The following is an 18,894-nucleotide window of genomic DNA, read 5'->3' as shown; positions in this document are numbered from 1 at the left end:
GCCTACTTGTATGCACAAAAGAAGGTACCATCGGGAGTGTCAGCGCACTCCACGAGGTCAGTAAGTACTTCTTGGGCCATGGCGAGAGGTGTCTCCTTGACACAAGTGTGCAAAGCGGCTACCTGGTCGGGATCTAGCACGTTTGCAAAGTTTTATCGGTTTGATACCTTCGCCAGCTCGGCTACGGCTTTTAGTAGGGCAGTGTTACAGGAGCCCCAGAGCTCTCCCGCCCGGACTTAAAAGCTTGGGTATGTATCCCCACATGTAATGACTGCAGTGGCTCCTGCTGCATGTAGGTGAAATAAGGAATTTGGTACTTACCGATAATTCCCTTTCACCGAATCAGCAGGAGACACTGCACGCCCACCCAGCACTGGTTCTCCTGCCATGATGTTAGTGTGGTTTGTGTGTGTGAAAGATACATTCTTTCTATTGTTGCAATGTTTGTTGCATAGTTATTATTAGTACATAGGGATCTTTTCAAAAATCCTATGTGTTATGTTTTGTTAGTATGTTCACGTTATGTGCATTGTCTACTAACTCTGTTTATGTTTTAGCTCCGTTCCCTACCGGGCAGGCCCTGGTCTCTCTTCTCCTCTCGGACACAGTTTTTCTAAGACTGGGGTCTGGGTGGGGATAGAGGAGGGAGGAGCCTGCAGCAGTAAAGTTTTCTTAAAGTGCCACTCCTCCAGTACACCTACTCTATCCCCACATGTAATGACTGCAGTGTCTCCTGCTGATTCGGTGAAAGGGAATTATCGGTAAGTACCAAATTCCTTATATATGACTAGCGTATGCGCAAAAGCCTATATTGCCGTTTGTAAGGTGGTAATTGGGTTTGGTGACAGGGCCCAGGCTCTGAGCAACATATTACTTTATCACTGGACATTGTGTGTATAATATACATATATAATATTCACACAATGCCCAATGATGAAGTAGTATATTCATTTTGTACACATTATTAACACTTTAACAGCAAGTAATCAAAATGTAATAAAATTAGATAAATTATAAACTAACTCGCTTTAGGTTTCACTATTTTTCCAGATAGGAAAATGTCTATTTATTAAGGCAAGTGTAACTACACACACACACAAATAAGGGAGATGACGGTATAGTGGTCATCACATCATTTATATGGTGAGATAAATATTGCAATGAGCAGGGCTGGCTCTACCATTAGGCAGCTGCCTAGGGTGCCAGGATCTGTGGGGGCACCACTAATAATGCTACACACTAGGCGATTCTAGCTTCCATCGTCAGCTATATGGTCGCTCAGTGACCATATTGCCGGTGATACCTAGCGACCTTCGCCGTGTGTGTGCTCCCACCGCAGCCCATCAGTCGCTGGTCGCAGGAACTTGCTAGAATCGCTGGTCCCCAGTAAAATACTGATAACCAGCAATTCGGTCGCTGAGCGACCAATCGCTAGCGACCAGGTCACGTAATATAAAAAATAGTTCACTATATATAAAAACAGTTAAGGTGCCCCTACACTGAGGCGATTTTTCCCAATTGCGACCAATCGACCCGTTAAATCGGACCAAATCGCCTCTCCCTGACATGCCGTTGGGTCCCGTGCGCATCGGACCCGACCAGGTGGTCGGACCGGCAGGCCGTCCACCCGTTATTCCTGGCGGTAAGGCGGGCCGGAAGCAGGGACGCATGCATCCACCACAACGGATCGCATGCGTCCGTGCTGCCGGGAAGGTCCCTGCAGCTTGCAGGCTGAGGCCTCGCAGCAGTGTATGGGCACCTTTAGCTTGGTTCATTCCACTGGTACCCCAGGACTGTGTATATTGTTCCTCACTATCTCACTATATTCACAGAAACAGACAATCTCTGACCAACACTTCACTGATGATCATATAGTGGTTTCTGCCTGGTAATACTAATGCAGTTTATTAATGAGTGTTGTATGTGACTGACATTCACAAATATCTGTAGCTAGTTGTATTGTGTACCTATTATTATTATTGTAGCTTGCCTGAGCTGGTATAACATTCAGTGACATCTCCTCCTCTCTGAATCCTCCAGAGCTCAGTGTGTCTGTGAAATTTGCTGCTGTTTGAGTGACTGGTGCTGCAGGGTGAGGTTTGTGCTCTGATTGGCTCTCTGAGTCAGTGAGAGCCAATAAGAACTAGCAGTGGGCCCTGTTGCCTAGCAGCTGCAGCAATCATAGAGAGGGAGGGAAGCAGAGAGAAAGTCAGACAGCTTCCAACGAACCTAGGAAGTTTCCCTGACACAGACACAGCAGCCAGGGGAGGCATATCTTTTGGGAATTACAAAAAATAAGCCACCATCGAATGATTAGCATTCGATGGTGACAAACATCGGAATATCACCATTAAATGGCAAAAACACTAACATCGAAAGAAAAACATCGATGTTTCCAAAACATCGACCATCGATGTCCATCCCTACCCAGAATTCCCAGAATTCTGGAAGTCATGTGACTTCTGTGTTCGGCATATTCCTTGTTGTATGCCACTTCTTGGACTACCATTCCCAGCATGCCTTTTACCGGTCAGCGGAGGGATAACCAGGTGGAAGTTGGGGACTGGAGTTTTGGAGGAGTCTGGCTAAGTGTTTTGCCCCAGGACAAACCTTATGCGCAGTTTGGACTGCCTTGCCAGTTCCACCAGTTCTGGTAATACTGGAAGCCCTACCTAATGGGAATCCCTCTTACTCATTCATATCCCTGTGCAATACGTGTTATAATATTGTGTCAATGTGAAAGCAGCTAACATTGTGGTACTTGTGTATTATCACGGCACCCAAGATTTTCATCGCAGGGCATCTGATCACATCGCATTTTAATTGTACAAGCGCCCTGATGGGTGCTTACTATGTTTAATGCAGCCCCATTGTCACCTCCACTATCAACGCCAACTCGAAGCATGGCGAGCGGTGGCGGTACGCGTCCTCCGACCTTTTCATACCCCCACTATGCACGTCGGCATGGAGTTGATTTTAGATAGTACTGAGCCTGAAGCGTGGCGAGTGCAGCGAGCCCGGACACGGATTACTTGACATGTATTCCGCATCCCCTCGTGGGACTCGCCACGCTTCGGGATCGGTGGCTCGCTGCGCTCGCCACACTATCTAGAGTCAACTCCACGCCAACATGGATAGTGGGGGTATGAAAAGGTTGGAGGACGCGTACCATCGCCCCTCACGGGCTCGCTGCGCTCGCCACGCTTCGGGTTGGCGTTGATAGTGGGGGTGGTGTTGACAATGGGGCTGCATTTAACATAGTAAGCACCCATCAGGGCGCTTCTACAATTAAAAATCGCATTGCATGCTATGCGATATTTTATTGTGCATTGCGTCTTTTCACCCGAATATGGCATACCACTAATTAAGGTATGCGATGTGCGCCGCAGCTTTGCAAGGGTTAACGAGTCTTGGGCTACAAATTGGACAATTGAATCAACAGAAGGGGGTCAATTGCATATGACCCATGTACTTTGCCTTGCCAAACACTGGTTTGGGCAGTAAATATGCTGGCCAATTGGGCACATACACCGTATGACTTGCTATTTTAGTAGCTGATGTTTTGCAAGGGTAACGCATTCCTGCCGACTCTTCGGGAGAAGCCTAGAGAGGAGTGAAATGGGTATGGGATGAGGCTCCGTGTCAGGGGGCGGGACGAAGTTAGCAGCACAAAGCACTGCCCCCATGACTGCCATCCTTGGTAATTCGCAGGTCCTCAGATTGGGGAGGGGCTAAAATAAAGTAAAACTACAATTTGCTCCATTTTAGCTCCGCCTCCTCCCTGCGAACTCGTGAATTTTATGCTGCAGGAGACTTGCCTCTTGGCCATTCCGGGAGGATAGGTAAGTATGGGATAAAAAGTCTTGGGCAACAAGTATGACACCTAAAATCAACAGAGGGGGGGGGGGGGGGGGTTACTTTTATATTAACTCGCATGTATTTTGCCCAACACTGGTTACATCTATATAAATCACTCAGCCAATCACAGGTGGGCTTTGGGTTGCCAGTGCAGGGGCACAATAGGTGACAGTGTACTGACCTCAGCAGAAAGTCCCTGTCGGTCTTCCACGCTGTGTATTGTCATAGAAAGGGCCAGATAGAAGGAGCAGTGTCATGGAGGTACCCTACAAACATCCGATTACTACGTAAACCATTGACTATGGGGGGGGGGGGGGGGGGGCATGGTGTCTACAGTCTGATCTCAGGGTTGGGGGTGGGGGGCTCCAATGTCTTTTTATTAATTTTTTTAATTTTTATAATATTGATGAATTGTCACTCATAAGAGCTGGTGGTGTTATAATCATTCCTCCCTTACCGTTATTCCCATTGAGAGATGTAGTACCACTACATTCTAGGGGTGGGCTATGTGAGGGGTGGGTGCTAGCATGAGGGGTGGATTATCACTCACACCCAGCCATACCGGTCTCCCCCCTCTCATCACTCACACCCAGCCATACCTGTCCCCCCTCTCATCACTCACAGCCAGCCATTCCTGTCCCCCCTCTCATCACTCACACCCAGCCATTCCTGTCCCCCCTCTCATCACTCACACCCAGCCATTCCCCCCCCAACACTCATACCCAGCCATTTCTGCCCCCCCCATCACTCACACCCTGTAATACCTGTGTGCGTCCCCCCTCAAAACACACCCTGACATACCTGTGTGTCCCCCACACCTCTCATCACTCACACCCAGCCATACCGGTCTCCCCCCTCTCATCACTCACACCCAGCCATACCGGTCTCCCCCCTCTCATCACTCACACCCAGCCATACCGGTCTCCCCCCTCTCATCACTCACACCCAGCCATACCGGTCTCCCCCCTCTCATCACTCACACCCAGCCATACCGGTCTCTCCCCTCTCATCACTCACACCCAGCCATACCGGTCTCCCCCCTCTCATCACTCACACCCAGCCATACCGGTCTCCCCCCTCTCATCACTCACACCCAGCCATACCGGTCTCCCCCCTCTCATCACTCACACCCAGCCATACCGGTCTCCCCCCTCTCATCACTCACACCCAGCCATACCTGCCCCCCTCCCTTTCATCACTCACACCCAGCCATACCGGTCTCCCCCCTCTCATCACTCACACCCAGCCATACCGGTCTCCCCCCTCTCATCACTCACACCCAGCCATACCGGTCTTCCCCCTCTCATCACTCACACCCAGCCATACCGGTCTCCCCCCTCTCATCACTCACACCCAGCCATACCGGTCTCCCCCCTCTCATCACTCACACCCAGCCATACCGGTCTCCCCCCTCTCATCACTCACACCCAGCCATACCGGTCTCCCCCCTCTCATCACTCACACCCAGCCATACCGGTCTCCCCCCTCTCATCACTCACACCCAGCCATACCGGTCTCCCCCCTCTCATCACTCACACCCAGCCATACCGGTCTCCCCCCTCTCATCACTCACACCCAGCCATACCGGTCTCCCCCCTCTCATCACTCACACCCAGCCATACCGGTCTCCCCCCTCTCATCACTCACACCCAGCCATACCGGTCTCCCCCCTCTCATCACTCACACCCAGCCATACCGGTCTCCCCCCTCTCATCACTCACACCCAGCCATACCGGTCTCCCCCCTCTCATCACTCACACCCAGCCATACCGGTCTCCCCCCTCTCATCACTCACACCCAGCCATACCGGTCTCCCCCCTCTCATCACTCACACCCAGCCATACCGGTCTCCCCCCTCTCATCACTCACACCCAGCCATACCGGTCTCCCCCCTCTCATCACTCACACCCAGCCATACCGGTCTCCCCCCTCTCATCACTCACACCCAGCCATACCGGTCTCCCCCCTCTCATCACTCACACCCAGCCATACCGGTCTCCCCCCTCTCATCACTCACACCCAGCCATACCGGTCTCCCCCCTCTCATCACTCACACCCAGCCATACCGGTCTCCCCCTCTCATCACTCACACCCAGCCATACCGGTCTCCCCCCTCTCATCACTCACACCCAGCCATACCGGTCTCCCCCCTCTCATCACTCACACCCAGCCATACCGGTTTCCCCCCTCTCATCACTCACACCCAGCCATACCGGTCTCCCCCCTCTCATCACTCACACCCAGCCATACCGGTCTCCCCCCTCTCATCACTCACACCCAGCCATACCGGTCTCCCCCCTCTCATCACTCACACCCAGCCATACCGGTCTCCCCCCTCTCATCACTCACACCCAGCCATACCGGTCTCCCCCCTCTCATCACTCACACCCAGCCATACCGGTCTCCCCCCTCTCATCACTCACACCCAGCCATACCGGTCTCCCCCCTCTCATCACTCACACCCAGCCATACCGGTCTCCCCCCTCTCATCACTCACACCCAGCCATACCGTCTCCCCCCTCTCATCACTCACACCCAGCCATACCTGCCCCCCTCCCTTTCATCACTCACACCCAGCCATACCGGTCTCCCCCCTCTCATCACTCACACCCAGCCATACCGGTCTCCCCCCTCTCATCACTCACACCCAGCCATACCTGCCCCCCTCCCTTTCATCACTCACACCCAGCCATACCTGCCCCCCTCCCTTTCATCACTCACACCCAGCCATACCTGCCCCCCTCCCTTTCATCACTCACACCCAGCCATACCGGTCTCCCCCCTCTCATCACTCACACCCAGCCATACCGGTCTCCCCCCTCTCATCACTCACACCCAGCCATACCGGTCTCCCCCCTCTCATCACTCACACCCAGCCATACCGGTCTCCCCCCTCTCATCACTCACACCCAGCCATACTGGTCTCCCCCCTCTCATCACTCACACCCAGCCATACCGGTCTCCCCCCTCTCATCACTCACACCCAGCCATACCTGCCCCCCTCCCTTTCATCACTCACACCCAGCCATACCGGTCTCCCCCCTTTCATCACTCACACCCAGCCATACCTGCCCCCCTCCCTTTCATCACTCACACCCAGCCATACCGGTCTCCCCCCTTTCATCACTCACACCCAGCCATACCTGCCCCCCTCCCTTTCATCACTCACACCCAGCCATTCCTGCCCCCATCCACATCACTCACACCCTATAATACCTGTATGCGTCCCCTCCATCATTCACGGTCTCCCCCCTCTCATCACTCACACCCAGCCATACCTGCCCCCCTCCCTTTCATCACTCACACCCAGCCATACCGGTCTCCCCCCTTTCATCACTCACACCCAGCCATACCTGCCCCCCTCCCTTTCATCACTCACACCCAGCCATTCCTGCCCCCATCCACATCACTCACACCCTATAATACCTGTATGCGTCCCCTCCATCATTCACACCCAGCCATACCTGCCCCTCCCCATCATTCACACCCAGCCATACCTGCCCCTCCCCCCCCCCCATCATTCACACCCAGCCATACCTGCCCCCCCCCCATCACTCACACCCAGCCATTCCTGCCCCCCCCCCCCCCCCATCACTCACACCCAGCCATACCTGCCCCTCCCCATCACTCACCCAGCCATACCTGCCCCCCCCCCCCCCCCATCACTCACACCCAGCCATTCCTGTACCCCCTCCCCATCATTCACACCCATCCATACCTGCCCCTCCCCATCACTCACACCCAGCCATACCTGCCCCTCCCCATCACTCACACCCAGCTATACCTGCCCCCCATCCCTCTCATCATGCCATACCTGTGTCACCAGACACATCCCTGCTGTTAGAGCACATGACAGTGACCGCCCGAACGAACCTACACTGGCGCAAAATATTTGACTTTGGCCCTTGGTGTATAGTTAGATGGGGTGATATTGGCAATAAGTCAGTCTTGCAGTGGATTCTCCTGGAGACGCCTCTGTTATATAGAGGGTACACACCAGAACGACCATGATCGCGTGATGATTTCCTTGAAATCGTACGATGGTCCCAAGATCTGTTGGAGCACACGGTTTGCTCATGATCTGTACCCAATCCGATGTAGACTACCAATCTTTAGTGCAGCAGGTAAAGTCTCCAAAGCGACCAAACGACCGGCACATCGGATTGGAATCGCATTGAAAACATGCCCAATTCTTTTTTTTTTTTTTTTTTCTTGCATACAATCGGTCGAAATTGGGGGAATTGAGCCCAAATCGTTCTGATGTGTACCCCGCATAAGGCCGCATTATAAAGAAGTCCAGTTGTAGCCCATGAGGCTTATTCACATCTGCGGCATTTGCTTCATGTAACCTCGTGTGTTCTTACTGCTGCAGGTGTCGTTTGATGATGTCGCAGTAATCTTCTCCGGGGAAGAGTGGGACCTGCTGAATAACCAGCAGAGGGCGCTCTATATGGAGGTGATGAAAGAGAACTACGAGCACTTCATCTTTTTGGGCAAGTTCTTTTGATTTCCTTTAGTTCTTTGCACGAGAGATGCCGCCATACTGTCACCCCGACCTGTATATTCCCAGCTTGCTGGTTATTAGTAAGAACCAGGCCTTAGCCTCTTGTGTGATACACAGTACCCCTGCTAGGCTTCTGCTGTCGTGTGCACGTAAGGTCCATACACACTGGGCGACAGTGAGCGGTTTTATGCCTGCCTGGCGCAGTCAGCGGGGAGAGGATGGATTTGCGTAGCGCAGCTTTCCTACGTGATGATGCCGGAGCGTGCAGCATCGCTCATTGCCGGGGCATACACACTGTACGGCTTTGAGCTGAGTCGCCCAGTGTGTATGAGCCTTTAGTTGTATATCCCATAGAGGAGATTGCGCTAAACCCAGTCTCTGGTCACAGTGGGCGGAGCGGGTTCCTGCTTATTAGCAATATCCTTAACTAAATGCATAATCTATGTATCATTGCCTGGCCATGCTGGAGCTTATAGTGCACATCATGGAGGATTGTGATAACCGACACATTTTATGTTCCTTATGTTTTCTGATGAGTTCTTTGTTTCTCTTTGTGTTTTTTCTATATTTCTTCTGACTTCCCATTAACACCTTCAGTGGCAATCCCCAGAATTTTCTGGGCTGTACCTCAGTGCCCAGTCTGGCAAGCCCGGAAAATTCTTGGGATTGCCACTGTTTAGAGCCGGCTCCCTCTCCTCCGCCGCGCCTCCTCCTCCCCCCGGCTGTTCTATTACAGCCTACGGCGCCGGCTTATGACAAGCCGGGGGCAGGGCCAGGCAGCGGCTGATTGACAGTTTAGCGGTGCTGCCCGGACCCGAGGAGACAGTGGTGGGTTTTTTTTTAGGGAGCGCTCCCCATAAAAATCTCGCCAAAAAACACCACTAAAGGGGTTAATGAAGAATTGTGTGTGTACCGCCATTGAAGTAATGCAGGATGGAGGAGAAGCCGTTCATGTCGCATAAGTTGGCGCGACTTCCAACAGCGTTCAAAATGTTACAATGCGGTATATTTACCGATGACGTTCACCTGGGGATTTTCTCCGCTCTGTTGGAAATCCTGCCAACTTATGCGGTACGAATGGTTTCTCCATTATTCCGGTGGCGGTACACATCGGAGCGGATCCAGAATTCTTCATTAATGCATGTGGCAATTTCTGGCCAATATTAATGTTTTTATTATATGTTTGTTACATTACGCGCACTTTTAAATAATAATATTTTAATTATATTTTTCCACTCCTGGGTCCGCTACTTTCATTCCCAATCTGTGTGGTCTGAGCGCCTGCAGATGTACCAGTAATTGGCACCAGAGGTCACAGCAGATGCTCGAATCCGTAATCACCCCCAATATGGCTTCCAAGACCCATTGCGATAACTGATACATGTCAATTATTGCATAGCGAATTGTGACTGTCATCACGGCATATTCGCTACTTAGGATATGAATGGTGATATATCCACTCCTATATCTCCTACATATTCTAAAGCGCAGTCTTGCCACCTACCTACCACTTGAGCATTCACTAGGGTTACCCAGAGACCCATCTTCAGTGGGCAGTGGGTATGGTGTTCCCGGCAGAACACAGACTCTTTCTTACTAGTTCCTTTTAGTTTCTCTGTGTTCTCTGTTTATACCGACTGCCCAATTTGTAGGACTCTAAAACCCTTCAGCCGCCTATAGTACCTCCTGCAGGCTTGTAGCTGTGCCCAGAGCTAATTTCATTACTTCTTTGCTATAATGGGAATTACTGACGTCATGTGCCTTGGTGAAATAGGAGCTGAGAGTCGCCCAGGGTCCTAACATTTGTAAGTTCATACTTTTATTGTGACTGATTTGATCATGTAATAACTGCAGAACATCAGAAACGCCTCTTACTGTTGGACTTTCTCCCATAGGCTGCAAGGTCCCCATCATCCTGTCATGGCTGCAGAACACAGACAAGGACGTCAAAGAGGCAGCCGCCAGCCCAGCGTTACCGGTCCCCACTGATGTAAAAGGTGTGACGCGGCTTTACATCATGTTCCCCTTCTGTGTATGGCAGATCATTGTTACAGCATCTGTCTCTGTATATAGAGCCATTGCTGCCTCCATAGATATAGCTATTTACCTAGGTTCTGTGTGTAGCTGGCCACTGTGATTTCTTGTTGCAGTGTATGGCCATCACATCCCGGGCAGCAGGCTTGCATGCGTCCCCTTTCCCTGCCACCGGAGGGGGTTCAAGTTGGAGGTGCAAACGGGACCACAGATCAGAGTTGGGCTGTTTTCTTGTGTGTGTGTGTGGGGGGGGGGGGGTGTGTGGGGGGGGGGGTGGCGGCAAATCTGTTAGAATCCTTTATGACTGTACAAGGGATCCGCAGCACTCAAATAGAGTACATAAATGAATAAGCAAAACCCAGACAGTGACTGGCAGCTGAATACAATAGAGGACAAGTACAGGGCACATAACCATAGCTGCATTAGCAGGCGGCACTGACATAAATATCAGGGGGCAGAGAACAAGGGATCTGCAGCGCCCTGTTACATAGTATATAACCCAGGAGACCGTGACGGACAGCTGAATACAATAGAGGACAAGTACAGGGCACATAACCATAGCTGTATCAGCAGGCGGCACTGACATAAATATCAGGGGGCAGAGAACAAGGGATCCGCAGCACCATATTACAGAGTATATAACCCAGGAGACCGTGACTTACAGCTGAATACAATAGAGGACAAGTACAGGGCACATAACCATAGCTGCATCAGCAGAGGACACTGACATAAGTATCAGAGGGCAGAGAACAAGGGATCTGCAGCGCCCTATTACATAGTATATAACCCAGGAGACCGTGACGGACAGCTGAATACAATAGAGGACAAGTACAGGGCACATAACCATAGCTGCATCAGCAGGCGGCACTGACATAAGTATCAGGGGACAGAGAACAAGGGATCTGCAGCGCCCTATTACAGAGTATATAACCCAGGAGACAGTGACTTACAGCTGAATACAATAGAGGACAAGTACAGGGCACATAACCATAGCTGCATCAGCAGAGGACACTGACCTAAGTATCAGGGGGCAGAGAACAAGGGATCCGCAGCACCCTATTACACAGTATATAACCCAGGAGACAGTGACTTACAGCTGAATACAATAGGGGACAAGTACAGGGCACATATCCATAGCTGCATCAGCAGGGTACACTAACATAAGTATCAGGGGCAGATAACAAGGGATCCGCAGTACCCTATTACAGAGTATATAACCCAGGAGACAGTGACTTACAGCTGTATACAATAGAGGACAAGTACAGGGTATATAACCATAGCTGCATCAGCAGGCGGCACTGACATAAGTAGTAGGGGGCAGAGAACAAGGGATCCGCAGTGCCCTATTACACAGTATATAACCCAGGAGACAGTGACTTACAGCTGAATACAATAGAGGACACGTACAGGACACATAACCATAGCTGCATCAGCAGGTGGCACTGACATAAGTATCAGGGGGCTGAGAACAAGGGATACACAGCGCCCTATTACAGAGTATATAACCCAGGAGACAGTGACTTACAGCTTAATTCAATAGAGGACGAGTACAGGGCACATAAACATAGCAGCATCAGCAGAGGGCACTGACAAAAGTATCAAGGGGCAGAGAACAAGGGATCCACAGCACCCTATTACAGAGTATATAACCCAGGAGACAGTGACTTACAGCTGAATACAATAGAGGACAAGGACAGGGCATATAACCATAGCTGCATCAGCAGAGGACACTGACATAAGTATCAGGGGGCAGAGAACAAGGGATCTGCAGCACCCTATTACACAGTATATAACCCAGGAGACAGTGACTGACACCTGTATACAATAGAGGACAAGTACAGGGCACATAACCATAGCTGCATCCGCAGGGGACACTGACATAAGTATCAGGGGGCAGAGAACAAGGGATCCGCAGCGCCCTATTACAGAGTATATAACCCAGGAGACAGTGACTTACAGCTGAATACAATAGAGGACAGGTACAGGGCACATAACCATAGCTGCATCAGCAGACGGCACTGACATAAGTATCAGGGGGCAGAGAACAAGGGATCTGCAGCGCCCTATTACACAGTATATAACCCAGGAGACGGTGACTTACAGCTGAATACAATAGAGGACGAGTACAGGGCACATAACCATAGCTGCATCCGCAGGGGACACTGACATAAGTATCAGGGGGCAGAGAACAGCATGAGTTGGTGCCATCAATGATGGTTAAAGTAAGCAGGAAAAGCACACAAGGGAAGAGGGCCCTGCTCATGAGAGATTGCATTCTGAAGGGGAGATGCAGATGGGGGTACACAGTGACCATGTAACAGAGATAAGGTGAGATTTGGCAGGGTTTGGTGTAGAAGTGGGGTCTTGAGAGCCTGTTTGAAGTTTTGTAGAGTGGTGCAGAGTCTAAGGGGGGAGAGAATTCCAGAGGTAGGGAGATAATTAGTAGGCAGGAGAGGTTGCGTGCGTTAGAGCGAAGAAGACTAGTGGGATGAGGTCAGAGATGTTAGTAGGAGAGGAGTGAATGAGAGCTTTGGGAGTGAGAGGCTTGAATTAGATTATGAAAGGAAAGACAGTGAAGGGTTTGTAGAAAAGTGGCTGTGCTGCGTTTGGTGGGGAAGATGAGCCAGGCTGCAGCACAGTGGATAGATTGGAGAGAGGTGGGCTGAAGCACTGAGGATAGATTGGGGAGGAGAGAAGTGGGCTGCAGCATGGAGGATAGATTGGAGGGGAGAGGTGGGCTGCAGTACTGATGATTGGAGGGGAGAGAGGTGGGCTGCAGCACTGAGGATAGATTGAAGAGGAGAGAGGTGGGCTGCAGCATGGAGGATAGATTGGAGGGGAGAGAGGTGGGCTGCAGCACTGAGGATAGATTGGAGGGGAGAGAGGTGGGCTGCAGCACTGAGGATAGTTTGGAGGGGAGAGAGGTGGGCTGCAGCACTGAAGATAGATTGGAGAGGAGAGAGGTGGGCTGCAGCACTAAGGATAGATTGGAGGGGAGAGGTGGGCTGCAGCACTAAGGATAGATTGGAGGGGAGAGTGGTGGGCTGCAGCACTGAGGATAGATTGGAGGGGAGAGAGGTGGGCTGCAGCACTGAGGATAGATTGGAGGGGAGAGAGGTGGGCTGCAGCACTGAGGATAGATTGGAGGGGAGAGAGGTGAGCTGCAGCACTGAGGATAGATTGGAGAGGAGAGAGGTGGGCTGCAGCACTGAGGATAGATTGGAAGGGAGAGAGGTGGGCTGCAGCACGGAGGATAGATTGGAGGGGAGAGAGGTGGGCTGCAGCACGGAGGATAGATTGGAGGGGAGAGAGGTGGGCTGCAGCACGGAGGATAGATTGGAGGGGAGAGAGGTGGGCTGCAGCACGGAGGATAGATTGGAGGGGAGAGAGGTGGGCTGCAGCACGGAGGATAGATTGGAGGGGAGAGAGGTGGGCTGCAGCACGGAGGATAGATTGGAGGAGAGAGAGGTGGGCTGCAGCACGGAGGATAGATTGGAGAGGAGAGAGGTGGGCTGCAGCACGGAGGATAGATCCAGCGGTTTTGTGTTTGCCCGATGTGGGAACGTCGATAATACCCGGCATCTACGCCCACAGCAGAGCATCATTTTGATATGAGAACACCAGTATTTTATTCTGGTGCCTTCTAGAGACCCACACAATGTTAGGGTGAGATTGTATATATGTATTACACTTGTATAGTCATTGGTGTAAATTGTGTGCCTTTGTGTCTGTCACAGGTCCTACAATCAGGCGCAAGAGGACATTCGATAGTTCCGCAAAGGAGAACAGGGCTGTTCTGACACAGGAGGCTCCTGCAGAGAAGCCGGCAAAGAAGCACTCAAAAAAGGTCCGGTGGGACGACCATCAGGGGGAGGAGAAGATGCATGCGAGCAGCCGCAAGGATGGCCAGCGTGAGCCCGCCTCGCCACCTCATGGCAGGAACCTGAGGCAGCGCAAACAGTACTACTGCTCAGAGTGTGAGAAATGTTTCCAGTACAACTCTGCATTGGAAGCCCACCTCCGCGTCCACAGTGGGGATAAGCCTCATAAGTGTGACCTCTGCAAGGAGACCTTCAGCTACAAGTCTGCTCTGATTGTCCACCGCAGACAACATTCGCAGGCATCCACAAGTGCGGCCCCAGCTGTGCCAAACAGAAGCTTACCGGCGGCAGCTGCTGCTACCACCACCACCACCAGCGTTGTAGGTAAGAGCTCCACTCCCAAACCCAGTACCTTTGCTGCCTCTGTGCCCGACCTAGAAGATACCGGGTCGGCCTCTAGTACCAGCAGTAACGTGCCCTCAAACTCCAGTGGAGGCTCCCCGTCGGCACCAGGCGAAAAGCCGCTTAAGTGCAGATTCTGTGAGAAAAGGTTCAATGACCGTTCAATTCTGGAAGCTCATCACCGAATCCACACCGGGAAGCTCGCCTACCCATGTAGCTTATGCGACGAGAGTTTCTCTAAGCCATCTCTGCTGGCAGCCCACAACAACACGCACAAGGAAGGCAAACCATTCCAGTGCGACCAATGTGACAAGAACTTCAACGACCAGTCTCTCCTGATCGCCCACAAGAGAACCCACACCGGGGAGAAGCCTCACAAGTGCAGCCACTGCAACAAATGGTTCCCCAACCGCAGCAGCCTGGTGGAGCACGAGGCGTGCCACCTGAAACCCAAGCCGTTCAAGTGCCGACACTGCGAGAAGAGCTTTAACGACAAGTCCCTGCTCATCACTCACGAGGGAGTGCACACAGACACTAAGCCCTTCAAGTGCCCTCAGTGCAACGAGAGCTTCTTCCTGAAGACCCAGTTGGTGTCCCACCAGGCAACGCACGCCCCCGAGAAGCCCTTCCCATGCAGCCAGTGCGACCGGAGCTTCAACAAGAAAGAGACACTCCTGGCTCACATCCGGGTCCACAACCTGCAGAACATGCAGAATCGCAAGCCTCATAGGCAGTGAGACCGCGGCGGACATTGTATTGGATAAATGAACTTCGCAAAACTCTTCTCTTTACTGAGACTGTATCAGCCCTTGGTATGGAAGCTGCTCAAGTAATGTGCGGCCTATTAACCTGCAGGGGGCATCGCATAATTGTGCCCTCTGTGTATTATATGCATGGTATACCCTAGGTCAGTGCGGACATAGCCCTCCCATTACTTCATCACAAACGGCTTTACAGTGAACGGCATTTAGGATGGCAAGAGGAACATTAGCAGTATTTGGGGATAATACGGGACGATAACGGTTAATGTGTGTTTGGCCAAGACTCTGTCTTCTTCTGATAGTGGCTCTACTAGGATGTAGAGTCTGTAAATACATTCTACAGATTATCCCCCCCACCAGCCATAAGTATAGTTACACGTCTACCCAGAATGCTCGAGTGTGCGCCTTCCTGCGGAGGTTTTAATTGTTTGGGTTTCCTTTTTTAAATCTAGCAATGAAAAGTACAAAGAACATTTTTAAGTTTACACATCTTCTGTATGTGATTCGAGTAAAATGGTCTCCAGGCGCCAACTATGCCCCCCCCTGAGGTTGGGTGGTAACGCGTGGCTGGTGCCGGCCTTTCCATAGAGACTCCTTGCACTTTTCAGTAAATGGTTATTTTCCAGCGCAGTGACCTGAGCACCCATTGGTGCGAATCTAATGCGGATGCGCTGCTTCCCGGTATTCTGCCACCCCTCTCCTCTGACTTAGCATCTTGGGGTGGAGGTACCGGGGTTTTTTTTCTTTCCTTTTGGGATTTATAATGTACGAATGGCATATACTGAAGATGTGGTAGCTACTCACAATAAATGCTAGTCTGTAGAGAAATAAGGAGGCTTGTACCACCATGTTGTTCGCTCCTTTTTATAGAAAATAAAAGCCTACGTTGGTTTATGGCAAATATATTCCCGTTTAGGGACATGGAAATCGTGATGTGGAAATGTCACCAGTAATTGTATGTAAGGTAACAGTACAGGCACACGCTACATGGAGGAAAGACATACGTCACATACAGCAAATATTGGCTGCCCTTGCGCAGCGCCAGAGATTGCCTGTAGGTTTATGCGCCATGTAGACTTTGGTTCAGTGCAAACATGTGTTATGTATATTTACGTGATGTTTTTTGTTTTCCTCATTTTATTTGTTCTATTTGGTGCTTCACCATCCATGTGGACTAGTTACCGGGCGTGATGGTGGTATCCAGCATGGGTATAACATTGCAGAACCAACCCCTTATATATGATTAATTCTGTCCTTACGTCCCCAAGTCCTATGGAAATGTCTTATTTAATCATACTCGTGGACGTGCTATTAAGCCTCAGAATGAAACTGCACAAAAATCCGGTCCATGTTCTGATCTGCCGTGGGCCTAATGTGATGGCGGGAAATACTTCATTAGATTGTGTACCCTGAACGCTAGTATCAGTCCTTATAAGGTGACCCTAGACTTATGCTGTGTACACACTAAGTGATCTATCAATTGGTGGGGGCGGGTATGTGTACACCTGAACTATGTCGGACATGCCTAATATATCAGCGTATCTGACTATGGGGGAGGGGGGGGGGGGCTTACTTGTACACTTGGTTGTGGACATAGCCGATAACCGGGAAGTGTGTATGTCTACTAGAACAGACTGATAAGTCAGCAGATAGATCTGCCAGGTGTGTACGCAGCCTTAAGGTGGCCGTACATTATGCTTTGCACCCATGTACAGCCATCCAATCCCCCTTCCTGGGTGGCAGGATCGTATGTGTTACATTGCCTGTGGTCCGAGAAGCATGTCGTACGTGCTAGCAGGTCTGATCCATGCATCGGATCTGATGTTAGATTTGGCACGATTTCTCTGGCCGATCCGTCAGATTTGGGTAAAATTTAACAAGTGTGTGAGGGTCTTAATTCATTTCATTTTATAGTCTTCAAATATCTACGTCCTTTATTTATGGTAACGATGTTACATAATAAAGACACCAGTCCATAAATTTCAGCCTTTATTGGCTCTTCTGCACTCCCTGTCTTTTACGTGTCTAAATGGCCCAGATTAGGAACCACCCATGTGTTTCAATCCAGGATTCCCTCATGACCCCAGATGGCCATCCTATTTCTCAGAGTCCACTGCTATACATTTTAATTAATGTATCTTTTTTCTGAATAAAAAATCTCTTCATTTTACCAGGTCAGAATTTAAAGCAAAGAATTTTTAATATTTTGTGTTGAAAGGGTTCTAGGGTTGTCGGGGCCCTAACCATAATGGGTAGGGCATGATGTTAACAAAACATATTGTCATCAAAGTTGACCTTGACCATGCCAACGTTCATCATATATTTTACTGTGTCAACCTATCATGCACTGTGGCTTGGCATCTTCACGGTTGTGACTGTCCGTAACGGGTTACACCTCCGGTTCTCCACTAAGCTGCCACTGCCATCTAACCTGAATGAATGTGGAAGTCCTAAGAAGGGTGACGGGTGACCTGATGGTACTCTGACAATAACATCGGGGTGTCTACAGCATAAATGGTCCATGCCATGCCTCCATTGCTCTATGGGATAGATACACTGTGTATTCCTGTTTCTCAGAGTTTAGTACAGGGCTAATTCCTGCTCTGTTACCCTGCTGAGCACATTGTGCTCCCTAATCGCAGAGTTTGGGACTAACACAATGGTAATAGATCACATTGAATAGAAATGTTTTACACTGTAGCTTTTCAGAATCTTTTGTGGGTTTTTTTTGTGTCCCACCCTCTCCGCAGCCTATGGAAAATACTCGCCTCGTCTCACGGTGGCCATTGGATTGGATGTGGATCGTATTATTGACCACACTGAGGTCGACACCGTTGGGTCGACATGCAACTAGGTTGATAGGGTTCTAGGTCGAAATGGGCTTAGTTCGGCATAGTGTTAGGTCGCGAGGTCGGCATAGGTTTTTCCACTGTTTTTTTTTTTTTACCTGAATGTCAACACAGTCGACATGGACACAGTTGGAAGTCAACTGCAGGCCCTCGCATTGCTCACAATGCTTCGGGCACACTTATTTTATTCTCCCATCATGCCCTAGTGGATGGTAGGGATGTCGGCTCGAAAAAAAACAAAACAGTTAAACCCATGGCGACCTGTCGACCTAACGCTATGTCGACCTTGTCACATGTTGACATAATGACTGTCGACCTAAGTGTGGTAGATAATACACCGTATCCCATTGGATTCACCTCCGGCATCCTTAATCCCAAGTGTACGTTGTGCCAACACCACCAAATGTATTTTGCTTCTATGTATTATGCTGTTGGTGTTGATAACGCAGAGATTTGTTTTATAAGATTAGATATGATTGATAACCCAAACCTGTATATATTTACTTTATTACCTTTTAAATATAACGGCAACACTGAAATGATTGCACACCCACACAACCTTGTTATAAAATGTATGACAATGCTTTACTTAAAGAATAGCTTCTTTACAGGTATTTGCAAATGCAGACTAACACAAGAAACATAAAACTGACTAGCTAATACTT

The 18,894-nt window shown here is 50.3% G+C and overlaps 1 protein-coding gene across 1 annotated transcript in view; it reads left to right on the top strand.

Moving 5' to 3' along the window:
* LOC146079910 (uncharacterized) overlaps positions 1-18,408 on the top strand; it is a 29,623-nt gene extending 11,215 nt beyond the window's left edge. Inside the window, exons 2-4 of the mRNA XM_083186618.1 lie at positions 8,231-8,351; positions 10,258-10,359; positions 14,134-18,408. Coding sequence (XP_083042744.1) covers positions 8,231-8,351; positions 10,258-10,359; positions 14,134-15,356 — 1,446 coding nt within the window. The 3' untranslated portion in view covers positions 15,357-18,408. The remainder of the gene's footprint in view (positions 1-8,230; positions 8,352-10,257; positions 10,360-14,133) is intronic.
* Positions 18,409-18,894: the final 486 nt, after the last annotated feature.

This window comes from Crinia signifera, chromosome 5 (genome assembly GCF_055691185.1).
Source record: "Crinia signifera chromosome 5, ASM5569118v1, whole genome shotgun sequence".
NCBI classification, from domain to species: Eukaryota; Metazoa; Chordata; class Amphibia; order Anura; family Myobatrachidae; genus Crinia; species Crinia signifera.
Note: the sequence above shows the minus strand (reverse complement) of the source record. Positions and strands in the feature narration are given on the sequence as shown.